Here is a 17,786-nt window from a genome sequence, read left to right as displayed (position 1 = left end):
AGAACCTACTTCACTAAGACACACAAGTTCTCAACCTTCCGTTATCACCGCAGCACACAATAATAATAATCTCAAGACCTACTTCACTATGGATGAATATCTAAGATATTCAAACTCCTCTAACATTTGCAAAATATTTTAACAAAAATAAAAGAGAACATACCTCTTGCAAACTGCTACAAATAAAGTTCCTTCCAATTTGAAATCCAATGAAGCCACTAAAATGAAAGCAAAATTACATACCAATTAATAAACTATCAACATCATTCAACCTTTAATTAGGAGTCATCATTAAAAAAAATTACAACTCTTACAACCAAGAAACTATCCAAACCCACTATAGAGTCCTTGGAAACTAGAGCTCACAAAATAAAAAGAACAACAAAACTCTTAAATACAACGACAAGAGGCAGCAAAAGCAGCAGAAAAACTAAATTGAGAAAGAAATAAATAGAAACAGCCATTTACTTCTCACAGGGGAATGAAAAGTTAACTTTTTCTCTTTTGTACAATGCACCCAGACATTTACTTGAGCCGTGAATTATATAAATTTGACCCACAATAAAACTCTCCATTACATAAATTCGTCTAATAGCTAAGCTATGTTCATAAAGAAAATTTAAAAAAAGTGCTACAATATGAATTCTTTGATAATGAATAGGAAGCTAATTGCACGGAACAATTTTGCAGTGATCACAAGATGCATAACCAAGTTTTTCAAGTTTACAACTGAGATAAAAAAATCGTCAACTTTTGATGTGGTAGTGATATAATGGTATTTCCTCACCCTTAATTTAAATAACTAAGAAAAAAATATGATAATTTAATGAGGTAACACTTTGGTGGTGATTGTCCTTTAAAGGTGAGATAAGGAACTGAAAAAGAGTCACGACAAACTCTAATCAAATGCTAATACCTAGGTCTGTAAGCAGGGTTGTTAAGTGGTTACCACATTTTTTCCCTTAGAATATTACTTGAACAAGTTCAATGATCGGGTGTTGACTTCAATTTTATTAGTATAATTACATTTACATGAGTCAGACCGTTGAAAATCTGAAGTACAATTACGCATCAAAGGATGTATCTCCCACATAAAAATTCAATTATATTGAACATGTCCAGGAAAACATGGGTGGAAGGAGAATCATATCCCAATTTATTAATAAGAAAAAAACTAGTCTTTGCTAGAAATTTATTTTGCATCTATCTTGTGTTTAATATAAGAAAATAAAACCTAATAAGTACCAAGAATTTGAATAAATGTTTATGACAAACAAAAGTCAGTTGTCATCAAGACAGTACCTGAGGCCTGAAGCATCAGACTGTAAAGAGGCCTCAATAGCAGCATCATTGTATTCAGTAACAGGAGAAATTATTGGCTGGGTCTGGGGTGGAGTAAAGAACGGTACACTGCTCTCTTCTCGAGGTGGGAATTCAACTCCAGCAGCCTGTGATATATATTTATACATAGATTACTTAGAATATTTTATTATAAAAGTGAGTTAAGAAATCAAAATAGGTTCCTTTCCAAATACTGTAGTAGCACATTAGCTATAAAAACTCTAAATAGAAAAAGGAACACATAGAATTAATACAACCCATCCAAACACAGACGCAAAACATTCATCATAACTTAAGCATCAAGGACAACACTAAGGGATTCAACTTCAGCATATATAGACCTTGTAGGCTAGTATAACCATGTATAACTAACATTCACATTCATCTGCAACCCATGCTATTGCATATCTCACATAAAGCAGAAAGCAAAAAAAAAGGTTGATCATATGATATTTACACTTTAATTAACTTAAATAAGCTTTTGCCCAAATGCCTTGGCTGACGAAGTAATTAACAAGAGAAAATTGTGTATCAAGCTTAACATGCTAAAATGACATTTAATAAACTAACAACCTTCAGTTCATTATATGCTGCATAGTATTGAGGATATCTCCCCTGAGGTCCCCCGAAGGCTTCTTGCCATGTGTCAATTAGGATTAGTATCTTTTCCCTCACATTCAAGTCTGGCTGCAGAATTTAAACAATTGCATCGGACAAGTTAGATTTACTAGGAATGCATAGGAGAGATTCACAGTGAAAGGACAAGAAAAACAGATACGATCAGAAGAAAATTAGGGTACCTTCTTCTTTACTATTTTAACCATTTCATGTAAGATATCACGCTCAACTATCTGCTGGAAAACACTCTCACCACAATTTTTGATCTGCTGGAAAACACTCTCACCACAGTGAAAGGACAAGAAAAACATATAGGATCAGATTTTTATATTTATAACATTATCTGCTATAGTCGGATTCTTTTCAAATTTGCTACAACAATCAAAACGTTAATAACACTAAACTTGACGGTTTTTAATAACACTAAAAGTGTTGAAAGATATATGGTGAGATTAGATTAGATTAAGTTTGACTTTAAATGATGAGATAAAATAGGAGTGGATGTATATGATTTTAAATATTCCTCTTGTTAAGCTTCTTCTTGTAAACATCTAGCAATTAGTTAAGATCTTAGTATATAAGAAGTACAGCACACCCTAGTGCTGTATTATTTTTTGTTTTGATCTTACAGCACACTTTCAAGGCCTCAATAGTTAGAGATTCTAGGTTCGAACCTGTGTCTCACCACTTTCCCAAACCCCCCACCACAAGACCAACCTAGTGGCTTACCCTAGTGTTGTATTATTGGAAAATAGCAGAAATAATATTTTTTTCTTATATTAATATTGTGTTTCCATAATTTCTTTTTTATTATCATGATAGATATAGAATTAGATACTCACTTTATCAATGTTGTGTTCATAACCTGCAAGAATCATTTGTGCCGCATTTATACTAGCAGCACATTTCTGATGAACTTTATCAGACATTGCAGTTGGAGGTCCCAAGATAGGAAAGGTCCCATTGAAAGGTTCTGTCTTTCTCACAGCTGAAGGATCATCTAAATCAAGTCTTGCTATAAGTTCACCAGCCTACAAAAATAATGACTGTTTAACTTATGCAAGTCATGAATATCCAGATCTTTGTTTGTAACATAATTTACCTGCATTGCTTGGCCTTCAGACATTTCAAATTGAATAATTCCAGAAGCAGGTGATAGTAAAGGCATACACATCTTCATGACCTCGACCTCAGCATAAGATGTATCAGCATCAACATGACTACCATTGTAAACCAAATACCTCATCAGTTTGCATGGTGTCTCTGCTATGAGCAACAAAATATTTTACATTTAGTGCTCTACTAAAAAGGAGTATTTCTTATGGAAACTAAAAGGCAACAACAAGATAATTTGGATGAAGAGAATGATGGGGCACCTGAAGCAAGCATGTCCTTCCATCAATGAGAAGTCGAGTTCTAGCTGCTTCTTCCTCTGCATATATCACATGACTGTTTCCATCCAGCTGTAGAGAAAATACAAACATGTTGTAGTTATCAGTTAGAATCTGAAATACAGAATAGACAAAGACATTCTATTTACAGGGCCTACTGGAAAAAAATTTCCTCTGGTAATTATAGACAAAGTATAACTTAGGAGTCAAGTATTCTCATATTCTAAGAGGGAGGGCTCATCAACTTTATGAGAATGAAAAAACACTTGAGGTTGCACGTGTAATAAAAATAACAAATTTATTAATTGTAGCAACTTGAATTTTATATAATTTCCTCATATACACCCACATAAACTATCAGGCAAACAAGAAAGTAGACAGCGGAACAATTACTAGCAATATAATAAGTTTCAGTACAAAAGGTACAGAGAATACACTTGCCTAGGCTGTTCCAATCCAAATAAATTAAAATTAATGACTTCTTTGCTTGCACTCACACCACAGTTTATTTCAAAGGATACAATATAATATAATTGGTTTCAACATCAACATCCATACAAAATGGTTTTTCTTTCCTTGTTAGATTCAAAATACATTTGTTTGTCTCATAACAATCAATATGGGACTAATTGTATCGCTTAAAAATGCTTAAAACACCTCCTTGCTCAGTAAATTGATTAAAACCCTTTATCTCATAATCAAACAACTCTGGGAAAAACAAACATAAGGAACTGCCCCAAAAATATAGCAATGGCAGGGTATACTTAGACAAACATCACAAAATACACTGAAAAAAAAAAATAGAAAGACTGATTCAATCAATAAATAAAAATTCACATAGTTGGTGTTTAGGGAAAAACAATAATCATAAGAGCCAAAAACATAAACTTTCATCTTTAGATTGTTAAGGTAACGAAAAATTGGATAAAAAACGTTTAAGTTGGATTATATGTAAATGAAAATCATATTAAATCACAAATTGCATCTGATTTTGGGATGTAGAATTTGCATTAGACTACTAAAGTATTGCAACACCCTGTAAATAATGTACAAACTTGCAAAAAAACCAATTTCCCCAAGAATTTTCTTGAGAAACAAAAGGAAAAAAAATACAGAGATGGAAGATTGAGACCTGATGGAAGACAGACCATTAACTTGGAACTAATCTGGTACAAGACCGCCGTAGACCCACAGTCGGGCATCCCTGTCACACAACCCAAGCTGCGGGCCCCCGTCACCATGTTACACACCTGCAACAAACAGAGAGAAAGAAAGAAAGATTGAACGGGAGAGTAGCTCAGAGAGAAAGATAGAGCGAGAGAGAGATTAGGGATTTTCTTTTGTCTTTCATTTGGCGCCTAAGTGTATTTTGTTTACCGCCTGATTTCATTTCATTTTAGTAAAATATTTTAGTCTTTTTCTATTAGCACAGCGACAATAGCACTTTTTAAAACATGTTATATTTTAATGTAATATATGGGCATAATTGTTGTAGTGCCGAGAGGCCAGCTCGGCGAGGTCTTGTCGCGACCGGCTTCGAGCTCTCCCGCACTACAAGAGCTTGGATACTATCAGCCACTTATTTCCCCTTCTCGGGCGTTGTCCTGCTACTCAGGCCATCTTGAGGATCTCGGTGTCAAACACATAAAATCCTTGTTGATGGAGTTAATAGAGCTTATTGGAAATCTGAAACAAACACCAAAATGTTAGTGTTTTGACCTGAAGAAAGCTAGGCCAAAACGACCCAGACACCTGGCGCCAGAGACACCACCGGAAAAGATGAACACCATCAGAGATGATGAACATCACCAGAATTTGGAAATTTTCCAGATTTTAGTCGAAGGTCCAAAATGATGAGAAATGCCCCAAAACACCTCAGAACATCTAAATGGACCATTTAGGCCATTTTCCACAACAAATCAAGCCAAAACAACCTCTAAAAAGCTTGAAAAACAACTCCTAAGAATGCATCCTAAGTTCTCAAACACTCACAAAAACAGAGTCATAGTTCAAAGACACTTCTCGAAATATAGCGTCGGATGGTGATGAATCGAGTATGAACTCTGAAGAACTACTTGTCGTTTACCTAGAAATAAGAAGATTCACGCTAATCATCCAAGGTGACAGAGAAATAAAAAAGGATGCAGAGCAGGGAAATGCTGGGAAGGAGAATGGTTCGAGAAGCCGAGAGAAGTTGAAGAGTAGAAAACACAGGAAATTTGAAATGAGCTTGAATAGTGTTGGAAGGTTGGTTCTTGACCTTTTGTATGCCCAACGATTGGGGACAAAGTAAGTTCACCCCGACCGATGGATCACCTAGGATACAGGAAATCGAGTGCGATCCAAGGGCCAGGATTCCAAAAGGCGTGGATCGTGATCATTAGCATTAGAAAAGGAAAACCTCGAGTACAGGCTGAAAGGACACCTAGGCTACGGAAAAGACATTTTGGGTCGTGGACATGACCCATCATTAATTGCACGAATTGATGGGCCCAACAATAGGGGCTCAACACGTGGTAGGAAATCTCATAATGACGTCAGAATAAGTCCAAACATTTCCATGCGAGGTCTGTTTGATTTTCCTCCAATTTTAAGTCTCCATAATCCGAGGATGAGTAGAGACTTGGGGGCAAATGTTGTCTGTGTTTTCACCAAAGGACACGTGGCAATCTGAAAATGGTGCAAATAGGGCACATGGCGAAGACGTGTGCCTCTTCAAGTGAGGCCACACCCCGAGGTCAGTCCTTGGAGGGTGGATATCTCAACTAATGGTCATGTCCCTCAGATAAAGGTAGGGCATGAACGTCTCTCTGAGACCATGCCCCGAGGACTAGTTAGTAGCCCTCGAACTCTTTACACGCAGTTGTCTTCTAAGTCAAGGACCTTGTCCTCGGGACCTAGAAGGCTAACCAGGTGTCAAGCCAATACAATTTTGCAGCGTCAAAGGATCATCTGACAACCTTTTTGGCGATCCGTTCATAGTGCTGTCAATTGTACGATTCGACAATTCTCGTTCTCACTACGCCGTGACACGGAAAGGTGTGCACATGCCCTAACAATGACAGAGAGATGTTCCCCATAAAGTAGGTAACTTTATGGAGTAGGCCCTGCGTATCTCGCTTGGGTCGTGGTCTCTATTTAATGTAGTCTAATGCATTAAAGTGGTATGAATTCCCCCATAATGGGAAGAATGTGTATTAATTAATCTATTGTGTATTAATTATAGATGATTAGCATTAATGACCACAACCCCTATAAATAGGGCTGGGGATCTCATTGTAAGGGGTTATGTTTTTTAGAGAGAGAAAGACCTTGTACTTAGAACACTCTAAACGATGCCTGAGAAAACTCCATTGGAGCTTGCTCTAACAAGCTTCCAATTCTCTTAATACCAGAAACTTGTGAACTAAGGCTCTTTTATAGCTTGAACCACATAAAATTTTGTGTTCTTTTTGTTTATTTCTTCTTAAGGTTGATAGAAAAAAATGCAGTCGATATATATATAGTTATCTTCTTAATAATTAACAAAAATAAAGTGGGAAAACTTTGTTTGATTATGGACAAAAATGAGAAATGGGGTAAATGATATTCACTTTTACATAAAATGGGGCAAGTAGATAAAATGCAAAACAAAAGGGGCATATAACAACTCTTTGTAAAAGACAAGGGGTTATAGGGTTGTGTGTCCTATTTTTTATTGAATTAGGATTTCAAATTTATATTTATTTTAAGGTAAAAAAAAACACACACACAAAATTACAAAACATTTTATTTTACGTTTTAAAAAATAAATAAATGTAAACAAAAAATCAATGAACGATAGTTTATGATTTCCTTAAAAAAAATCAAAAGTTGTTTACAACTTATATTTAAGTTGGTTTGAAATTGTAAACAAGTAGTTTACATTTTTATGATTTTTTTTTTTTGAAAATTAATCACATTTATTGGAATAGACATTCAAAAATATATTTATGTTTAAATTTAAAATTTCAAACAAGTATATTCATTATCATAGATTCTATGCTTGTGCAGAAAATAATTTTTTTATTCACTTACAATAAAATTGTAAATAACGAGTTTACTCTTTACTGTTTATTTTAATGATTGCAATCAACGATTTTAAAATTTAGTAAAATAAGAGTAAAATATCTATGAGCCTATATCCTGTAGAGACAATACAAATTTTTATTTAACGAAAATGTAATTAATGAGTTTATTCTTTAATTATTTAAATAAAATTGTAAGCTATGAGTTTATTTTGCAATAATTTATTTTAAAAAATTCCAAAGCTTCTTAACGTTATATTTAAAACTATTAGTGTTAATAGATATAGCAAATTTTTTATTATAATTTTTGGAAAAAATTTAAGAACAATAATAATTTATATTTAAAAGCGACTACTTGATAATTACCCAGTTTTAGGATTAGTTAACTAAAATTAGCCATTAAATAAATTCAGTTAAAATTTACCCATTATTATAATGAATAGTACCATTGTTTATACACATATATAACTTAGGTATGACTGAAAGGTATAATTGGTAGATTCAAATAAATATTGGGTATAAAATTAATTTTTTTAAAAGTGGCTAAAAATTAAATGATATCTCTAAAACTGGACACTCCGTGTAATTTTTACTATTTAAAAGTGTGAATTTAATTTGAATAAAATATTAAGAGACTATTATAGTATTTAGAATTGAGAAATTTGGAAAAAAAAATCTAAGTGTGAGAATTTGAAACAATTAAACTATGCATAAAGGAAAATTTGGGAATTTTACTATAAAAACATGTATGTATAAAGAAAAATAAAAAAGTGAGCAATTTTATAATGTGAAAAAAGGGAAATTTACATTTATCATTGCGTTATTATTTTACAATATTAATACATAAAAATTTTATTACATTTTAATATACAAATCTTAAAGTTTTCAAAACTTAAAGATAAATGTTTCCTTTTTAATTCCCTTTTAATTTTTAATATATATATATTTATTTTAGGTAATTTTAAACATTCCATAAATTAAGGTATATTATCACATTAATTAACAAATTAAAAATAATAGAAAAAAAGAATATATCGTGAAATATATTTACTCGCCTTAATTTTAGCAAATACATTTTTCTCTCATTTAGGGTGTGTTTAGAAACAACTGTGTAATTACTAGAGTAGTAATTACATATATGAGCAATTAGACTATATTTTAAAATACAATGTGTGTTTGGATGTCAAATGGTAATTGTTTACCCTCGATTTGGCCAACAACACAGAGTCAAAAATACGACAGGAAATGAGACGACAATTAAGAGTTTAATCTAATGGTAAAAAAGAAACGCCAATAATTTATAGTGGTTCGGCCCCAATGAATGGTAATGACCTACGTTCACTTAGTGCTATTATTAATATTGAATCCCAATATCGTGATCAAAGAACTAGAGTTCTTGAGTTTCACAAATCTCGGGAGAATTACAATAAGACAATGGATAATCGCACTATAGGCTCTCTCTCTCTCTCTCTCAATATTCAGGGAAAAGATTCAAAGATCCAAAATCCCTTCCTTGAGCTATTTCACGCATATTTATAGGCTCAAGCAGGGCTACATAGGTCATTGGGCCTTAACTCTCCTTAATATCCGTGTATCAAGGTAATAAAGAATAAATAATAAATGTATTTATTACAATATCACAATCTTATAAGGGAATAAACCGAATCATACGACCAGCCTAGTCGCAACTAATAGTCAGGCTTGATGAAGCAATATGTAGCTGGTCGATAACCGAACATCACCGCTTTATTTCAATTCTGCCACGTGTCATCCACGTGTGAGAAATCCTTGCCACGTCATCATCAGTCGTTTTTGGGTAAACATTTGCCCCCCAAGTACTGCGACCAGCATAAAGTAAACTTAGAAAACTGACTATTCGCTTACCCCACTAAATCTGTCAGAGCCACTCATGCCTTCTCCAAAAAAGTAACCAATCATGTCAAATCACGTCTTTTCGGCTTTGCAAAGACTTGTCTGACGACTATTATAGTTCCCCATACTTTGAAAAAAGGTAACCTCATGATTACTTCTTTTATGGTGTCTCCACTACTATAAATAATACCCCAAATTTATATTTTCACTTTTCACTTTTCACTTGCCCTCTGTCTTTTTCAAGAACTCTGAAGAACTTCGACCGTTTGAACCAAGAAAATCTCAGAAGCTCCTGCTGCTAATCTAAGGAATCTCCGTTCAGACGCTCAAAGCTTTCATTTTCATACTCCACCTTTCATCCAAGTAAGTTTTACGAACCTTTCAGTCGTTTGAGTTGCCATGAAAAATCATTTTTTATTTGTTTCGTATCTAAGTTCTTGACTATTCTTGACTGAAATTGTCTTGGGGTAATGGGCATATTGATCGATGCTTGATAAGGTGGTGAAATAACATTTCATAGGAGTTAGGAGTTAGTTTGATAGTCGAGATTGTAGATTTAGGGCGTAAAATCGAATTTACTTCGATTTTTAAGCTAGTTGAAAAATTGAGTTTCCCCGCCCTCTTGGAGTCGAAAAAGTTTTATCTGAAAAACTTGTACTTCCGCTTTTTAATTTGTTTCTCAAACTACTCGTAAGAAACTTAGTGTTTTTGCTAGAATGCTACTGGTCGCATAAAAGCTTAACTTTTATACTCGAGCAACGTTATTCTCACTTTCAACACAAGTCTTTAGACTCCAAGTTCTCATCTCTCCTTTTCTGTTGGGAGATTTTGATGCAAGAGCCGTGGGGAGGTGAGAGACCAATTGACGACGACCTGCTCGCTCAACTGCTCGTGTACGCAAAACAGTCGTCGTTACTTATTCCGGACATCCCTTTTTCTCGAACTCCACCTAACAGACCTCATTCAAACCTTTCAGCCATGGGTAGAGTAAAATTCACTGCCCAGAAAAAGAAGACATCAAAACCTTCTGAACACCAGTTTGCCCCTCACGTGGAAATTACCTTGACCAACGGTAGAGCTGAGAGTATTCCTGAGCTAGGAATCCAAGCTCAAGCCCAACTCCGAAGTGCCACTCGACTGGATGTCGAATGGTACATCACCCCTCCTAGTCAAGTATCGATTAGGATGATCGCCAATTATATCAAGAAGTACGGGCTTCCTGGGGTGACGCTATTTTGACCCACCAGAGACCAAAGGGCGAATCTACCTGGAGGCATGTATAGTGCCTGGTCGAGATATCACATCGAGGCAGGAGCGATTCTGCTCTCCATCCTTTTTTCCAAGGAGTGGCCAATTATTTTGGGGTCGCTCCTTTTCAAATCACCCCAAATGGATATAGAATGCTCTCTGCACTCTATATCCTTTATAGTCATAAGAAGTTGCTGGTCCCCACGCCATACGAGGTCAACTACCTGTTCGACCTAAAATCCAACCCCACCCAAGAAAACATGAGGTTCTTCAATTTTTGCCACCAGGAAACGGCTCGCACTTTCCTGACTGACATCACTTTTATTTTGAAGGTGGGGAAGTACCATCTGGAGTACTTTCTGACTGCTGATATGGTCGTGAACAACTTGGCCTTCACACAAGGAGGTAAAGTCTTTGCACCCCTGGTCGTATATTTTTTTTCTTTGATTCTCCCTGCATTTCCCTTAGAAATTTAGTGCATTTCAGGCCCCTGGTTGCGACCAGGCCCTACTCCAGTCATGGAGGTCTGATCAACCCTCCTGGCCAACATGACTGACATAGAGAAAAGTGTCAAACAGCTGGTCACAGAGGCCAATCTGAGACTGGTCGACCTTCTGGAACCTCACCATGATGTGAGGGAATTTATTGCAGGGAGTGCCACCGGCACTGAAGTCCCCGAGCAACAACAAGATGTGTCACAACCTCCTCCGAGGAAGGCAACTAGGGTGACCATCAACGAACCAACTGGCGCCCCATGACTTGCTGCTGCACCGGCCCCTCCAAGGAAGGGAAAGAAGAAAGCCTCAGAGCCTATTCTTGAGTCGTCGGACGAGAACGGTATTGATTTTACACTTTTAGATAGTCTGCATATTCCCTGTCACCTCTTCGACTGGGATGGCAACTTTAAATACCCTCTTTCTTTAAATTCAGACTTCTTCGGGCCAGAGAGTGAGTGTAGCACTAGTAAAGTAAATAGTGTAGCGATCAGTAATTATAGCTCGGGTATTATACTTTAAATTTCTCTGCCCTTGTTTCCTAAACTTAGCAAGTTCCTTTTATTATATTGCCTAATTGTTCACTTGTTTCTTTTTTGCAGACATGCCTGCCGAACGAGCCTTTGACTTGTACACCAAATCGGCGAGCAAGAAAAAGTCCCACTGGCGCCAATTTGGGGAGGGCTGCAACAATCCCCCCGCGAAGAAATCTCGAACAGACGACCCTCCTGCATCCACTCCAACGAAGGAGACAACTCCTCCACCAGCTCTTACTAGGGAGGCAACTCCTCCAACTCCAATAAACCCAGATCCCCCATCTCCAGTCGGACAAACTCCTCCTCCAGCTCCAGTCAACCCTACGCCTCCAACATCCACCGTTCAGCAGTCGGCTGGTCGCCGGGAAAAAGCCTCGAGAGACAACCTCACGGGCGTGGTGCTCAACTCAGCAAAAGATAGGCTGTCGAGAATAACAAAACATCGACGTAGCTGGGAGGCAATCTAGGAGACCAGCTCTATGGGGGTCAACCAAGTCCTCAACCGCGCACTGAACGAAGTGCTCACTGTAAGTTGTTTTCTTTATTGTACTTTATGAATTTTCTTTTTAACTTGCTCCTATTTACAGCCTTATTTTTTTCGGATCGCAGGGGGTGCTTACCCTTACTTCTGGCTGGCGATTTTTGAGGACGCTGAATGTTCAATTCGAAAAGAGACTTAGCGATCAGCTTAGTGCTGCTGAGGCTCAATACACTGAGCAATTCAAGGCGACTGAAGCTACTCATGCTGAGCGGCTGAAGGTGGTTGAGGCGAAGCATTCTGATGCCATTAAGGAGGTCGAGGCGAAGCATACCGAGGCCCTCAAGGAGGCTAAGGAAAAACACCTCGAGGCACTGCAGGTGACTTAGGCCAAAATCGCTTCTCTTGAAGAAGAGCTGAAAAAGAAGGATGCGAGTATTGCCAAGATCACTGCACCCAAGGAGCAGTATAAGGAGACTTCGCTTATAAATTACCGGGAAGCTCACAAGCTTCAAGATGAGCTGGAGATAAGCCGCAAATAATTTGCTGCACTGGAGGAACAGAATGCTCGCAACCTTGAAGACTATGAAGGGGTCTACTTGTTCTAGAAAAACAATCCCAGTGCTAATTTCTTCTATCTTCCAGACCATATCAGGGAGGCGGAGTTGGCTAGGTGTGTTTCTCGTCTAGAAGAGGAAACAATTCCAAGGTCTCCAGAGATTTCTTTAGCGACCGGGATCGAGGGCTCTCGAGAAGAAGCTGGAGATGCAATCGATCAGCAGCAGAAATCGCCACAGGATCCCCCGGCTACTTCATAACTATATTTTTATTTTTGAGTTACATGACCTACGGGCCATGATGTAAAAACAATTTTATATATGTTTTAACTTTTATTACTGCACGGGCAACTTTTCTCTTTTTATTGAACAATTACATCCGAGCAGTTACTACTCGCGGTGTAAAAGAATTCATTTTTTATATTATAATATTTGTTTTTTAATATAACATCTGTTCGCATGACCGAACTTAGCATAGTACTTTGGTTTGATTTAACAAAATACAAAATTTTGAAAAATATTCTAAGTACCCTAGCATGCTTTCACTTATTTTGCTCATGTGTTTACATACCTTTCAATATGCTTTGCTTACTAGATTCCTTATATGCCTCCCAAGTGATTGATGAGCTTTAGGTCCTTAGTCACCTGCTTTGACCAAAACATGTTCGAACATTACTGCTCGGAGCAAAGGACTTAAAATGATAATACAGCAAAACAACACACGTTATGAAAAAATACTTGTAATAAATACAATAATTGGCAAGAATGACTATCTGCGCACAGTCCCTTATATTTCTCATATTAAAAGGACAAAACATGTATGTACGAGTGATCAATGAGATCTTACACTTATAAGCGATCAGTCACGTAATATGACCAACCCTTTTTCATAACTTGTAAAAAGTAAAATTGATACAAGCCAATTCTTTAAGAAGAATTGTTCACTGATAGTACTTGCGCAGGTGTTCTCCATTCCAATAGCGAGGAACAAGATCTTCGTTTAAGCGAGCAAGTTTATAGGTGCCTGGATGGAGGACTTCTTCAATTTGGTATGGTCTTTCCCAGTTAGGCCCGAGTACTCCAGCAGTCTGGTTGCAGGTGTTTAGGAAAACTCTTCGAAGTACTAAATCTCTGACGTTGAATTTCCTTTCACGTATTTTAGAGTTGAAATACCGGGTGACTTTTTGCTGGTACGCAGCTACTCGGAGTTGGGCTGGCTCACGCTTCTCATCGATCAAGTCCAGAGATTTCATCAATAGTTGGCTGTTAGAGCCTTGATCGTACGTTATTCTACGATGTGAGGGTGGATCTAACTCAACAGGCAACATAGCCTCATACCCATAAGCCAAAGAAAATGGAGTATGGCTTGTTGCTGTTCGGTGGGAAGTTCTGTACGACCAAAAGACTTCAGGAAATTGCTCTGGCCATGCACCCTTAGCTTCTTCCAGTCTTTTCTTCAGGGTATCCTTTAGCGTTTTATTGACTGCTTCCACTTGTCCATTTGCTTGGGGATGAGCAACTGAAGAAAAGCTCTTGATAATCCCATGTCAGTTGCAAAAGTCCGTGAATAAATCACTACCAAACTACGTGCCATTATCTGAGACGATTTTCCTTGGCAATCCATAGCGACAAACGATGTTTTTAACCACAAAATCCAGCACCTTCTTGGTCATTATGGTTGTGAGTGGCTCGGCTTCAGCCCATTTAGTGAAGTAATCGACGGCAACCACAACATACTTGACATCGCCTTTTCTTGTGGGCAGAGATCTGATTAAATATATACCCCACACTGCAAATGGCCACAGACTTTGCATCTGTTTCAATTCATTAGGGGTTGCTCGCGGGATTTTGGAGAACCTCTGGCACTTGTCGCACCTCCGTACAAATTCCATTGAGTCTTCATTCATTGCTGTCCAGAAATACCCTTGCCTCAGAATCTTTTTCGACAAGCTTTGCCCCCCAGCGTGGTCCCCGCAAAAGCCTTCGTGTACCTCTTTCATCAATTCCTTGGCCTTCTCTTTTGAAATACACCTAAGGAGTGGCATTGAGTATCCCCTTCGGTACAAGATTCCATCAACCAGGACATACCTAGCATCCTGTCGCTGAAGGGTCCTAGCTTTGTTTCTGTCTATTGGTAACACGCCTTGCGTCAGATACTCTACGTATGGTGCCATCCATGTATCTGCCACCTGGATCACCAGAGTGGTCTCCTCTGCTTGGATGCTTGGCACAGATAGCCATTCAACAGACACTATGTTTAGAGTATCAGCATCCTTCGCACTTGCTAACTTGGCTAAAGCATCAGCGTTTGAATTCTGGTCGCGAGGTACTTGTTGAAGGGTGTACTTGTCAAACTGCACTAATAGATCCGTTGTTTTGTTTAAATAGGCAACTATATTTAAACCTCGGGCCTGATATTCTCCCATGACTTTATTTACCTCCAGTTGAGAGTTACTGTAGATGTCAAGTACCTTTATATTCATGTCCCTGGATAATCGTAACCTAGCAAGCAACACTTCATACTCAGCCTCATTGTTGGAAGTAGTGAAGTCAAACCTAATTGCACAGTGAAATCAATGCCCTTCAGATCATCCCCACCCCTACATGATGCTCATTGGAAGAGCTGTCTGTAAATAACTTACATGAGGAAGGTTGGTTTTGAGACTCAGGCTCTTCGGTCTGCTCACTATCTGTAAGTTCAGTGAACTCTGCAATGAAGTCAGCCAGGGCTTGCCCTTTTATCACTGCTCGCGGCAAGTAAGAGATATCAAACTGCCCAAGTTCGACTTCCCATTTCAACAATCTACCCGCGACCTCTGGCTTTTGCAAAACTTGTCGTAGAGGCTGGTCGATCAAAATTGTGATTGGGTGAGCTTGAAAGTAAGGTCGCAGCTTCCTAGAGGCCAAAATTAAGCAACAGGCTAACTTTTCAATTGGTGGATATCGCAGCTCTGCTCCAATTAGCCTCTTGCTTACATAATAAACAACCTTCAGCATGCCTTCTTCTTCCCTTACTAAGACAACACTGGCAACATATTCTGTGATCGCCAGGTAGATGAACAAAGTTTCTTTATCAACCGGTTTTGATAGGATCGATGGGTGCGACATATGAGTCTTCAATGCTTGAAAAGCCTGCTCACACTCCTCTGTCCATTCAAATTTCTTATTTCCTTTGTGTAGATTAAAAAATGGAACGCACTTGTCCGTTGATTTTGAAATAAATCTACTAAGAGCGGCAATTCTTCTGGTCAAACTTTGAACATCCTTAATCTTTGCTGGCGATTTCATATCGATCAGGGATTTGATCTTCTTGGGATTGGCTTCAATTCCTCTTGAGTTAACTATAAATCCCAAGAACTTCCCTGATCCTACCCCGAAGGAGCATTTGAGGGGATTCAGCTTCATCTGATATTTCTTCAAGACGTTGAAGCACTCTTGCAAATCCTCTATATGCCCTTCTGCCTTCTTGACTTAGCCAACATGTCATCGACATAGACCTCCATGTTTGTGCCAATCAGCTCCCTAAACATGTGGTTGACCAGTCGCTGGTAAGTCATTCCAGCGTTTTTCAAATCGAAGGGCATTACTTTGTAACAGTAAAGCCCGGTGTCAGTCTGAAAGCTTGTGTGATCCTCATCAGGAGGATGCATACTAATCTGATTATAGCTGGAGTATGCATCCATGAAAGAGAGATTCTCATGCCCTGCAGTGGCATCGACCAGTTGGTCGATCCTAGGGAGTGGGAAACAATCCTTGGGGCAGGCTTTATTGAGGTCTGTGAAATCCACGCATGTTCACCATTTTCCATTCAGCTTGGGAACTAACATGGGATTAAAGACCCACGATGGATAAAACGCTACCCTGATGAACCCATCTCCTTCAGCTTCTCGACTTCTTCTTTTAGGGCCTTTGATCTATCTTTGTCAAGCAGCCTTCTTTTCTGTTGCATTGGTGGAAAACTCTTGTTGATGTTCTGGACACGACTGATGGCTGCAGGGTCTATTCCAACCATGTCTTTGTGAGACCAGGCGAAGACTTCCTGGTTCTTCCTCAAAAACTCCACCAGTGCTTGTTTTTTTGTTGTCTCTAAGTTTTTACCAACTTTCACAACCCTGGTCGGATTTTCTTCATCGAGTTGGACCTCTTCAAGGTCCTCGATGGGTCTTATTTCTTCCTGAGAATCCCCAAAGCGAGGATCCAAGTCTCTATCCTTTCTTTGGACAACGCCCTATTTGGTGACATTATCACCTGACTGGGCCTGAACATCAACTTCCATTTACAACTCTTTTCCGGGAACATCTCTCGACATACTTTTCTTTGCTTTGGTTATCGAGGCGTTGTAGCATTCCCTTGCTTCCCACTAATTTCCCAATACGCATCCTACCCCTACGTCTGTTGGAAATTTCATGGGAAGGTGCCATATTAAAGTAACGGCTCATAGGTCTACTAGAATTGGCCTCCCAATTACAGCGTTAAATGCCGAAGGACAATCAACTACTATGAAAGTAATGAGTAATGTCCTGTTAGCAGGTGCAATACCTGCTGTAACTGGAAGCCTAATCGACCCAGTTGGGGAGAGCCCTTCGCCGGAAAAACCATAGATGGTTTGGTTGCATGGCTCCAGGTCCTTGACGGAAAGCTTCATTCTCTCCAGTGAAGACTTGTATAGGATGTTGACCGAACTTCCTGTGTCAACCAACACCCTCTTCACCATCATGTTGGTGATTTGCACATCTACGACCAGCGAATCAGAGTGTGGGAATCGTACGTGCTGGGCATCGTCTTCAGAGAAGGTTATCAATTCCTCCTCTGTTCGAGCCTTCTTTGGTGCTCGATCCTCCACACTCATCATCTCGATGTCCTGGTCGTGGCGTAGGGTTCGAGCGTATCGTTCCCTTGCCTTCCCACTATCCCCTGCAAGGTGTGGGCCGCTGCAGATAGTGAGTAAAGTGCCTGCCATAGGAGCTGGCTGTAGGGGTGGCGAGCATTGGCATGCAAGCGCCTGCTTGTTGCCACCTTGAGTCTCTCGTTGAGACCCTCCTGCGGCTCGCACATACATTCTTAGATGTCCCTGCCTAATCAGGAACTCAATTTCGTCTTTCAACTGGTTGCATTCGTTAGTATCGTGCCCATAGTCGTTGTGAAAACGACAGAACTTTGTCGTATCTCTCTTGGAGATATCTTTCCTTATAGGTGCGGGTTGTT

At 38.6% G+C, this 17,786-nt stretch overlaps 1 protein-coding gene across 1 annotated transcript; it reads right to left on the bottom strand.

Annotated features, from left to right (window-relative positions):
- Positions 1-1,085: 1,085 nt before the first annotated feature.
- Positions 1,086-3,205, bottom strand: LOC133815113 (TOM1-like protein 3). The gene is made up of 5 exons (XM_062247994.1): positions 3,062-3,205; positions 2,802-2,990; positions 2,142-2,228; positions 1,915-2,028; positions 1,086-1,448 (listed from the first exon to the last, which is right to left on the bottom strand). The coding sequence occupies exons 1-5, from the start codon at positions 3,203-3,205 to the stop codon at positions 1,281-1,283; spliced, it is 702 nt and encodes a 233-aa protein (XP_062103978.1). The 3' UTR covers positions 1,086-1,280.
- Positions 3,206-17,786: the final 14,581 nt, after the last annotated feature.

The sequence above is a fragment of the Humulus lupulus genome, chromosome 2, assembly GCF_963169125.1.
Source record: "Humulus lupulus chromosome 2, drHumLupu1.1, whole genome shotgun sequence".
Classification (NCBI taxonomy): domain Eukaryota; kingdom Viridiplantae; phylum Streptophyta; class Magnoliopsida; order Rosales; family Cannabaceae; genus Humulus; species Humulus lupulus.
The sequence above is the reverse complement of the archived record's forward strand: the minus strand, read 5'-3'. Positions and strand labels throughout refer to the sequence as shown.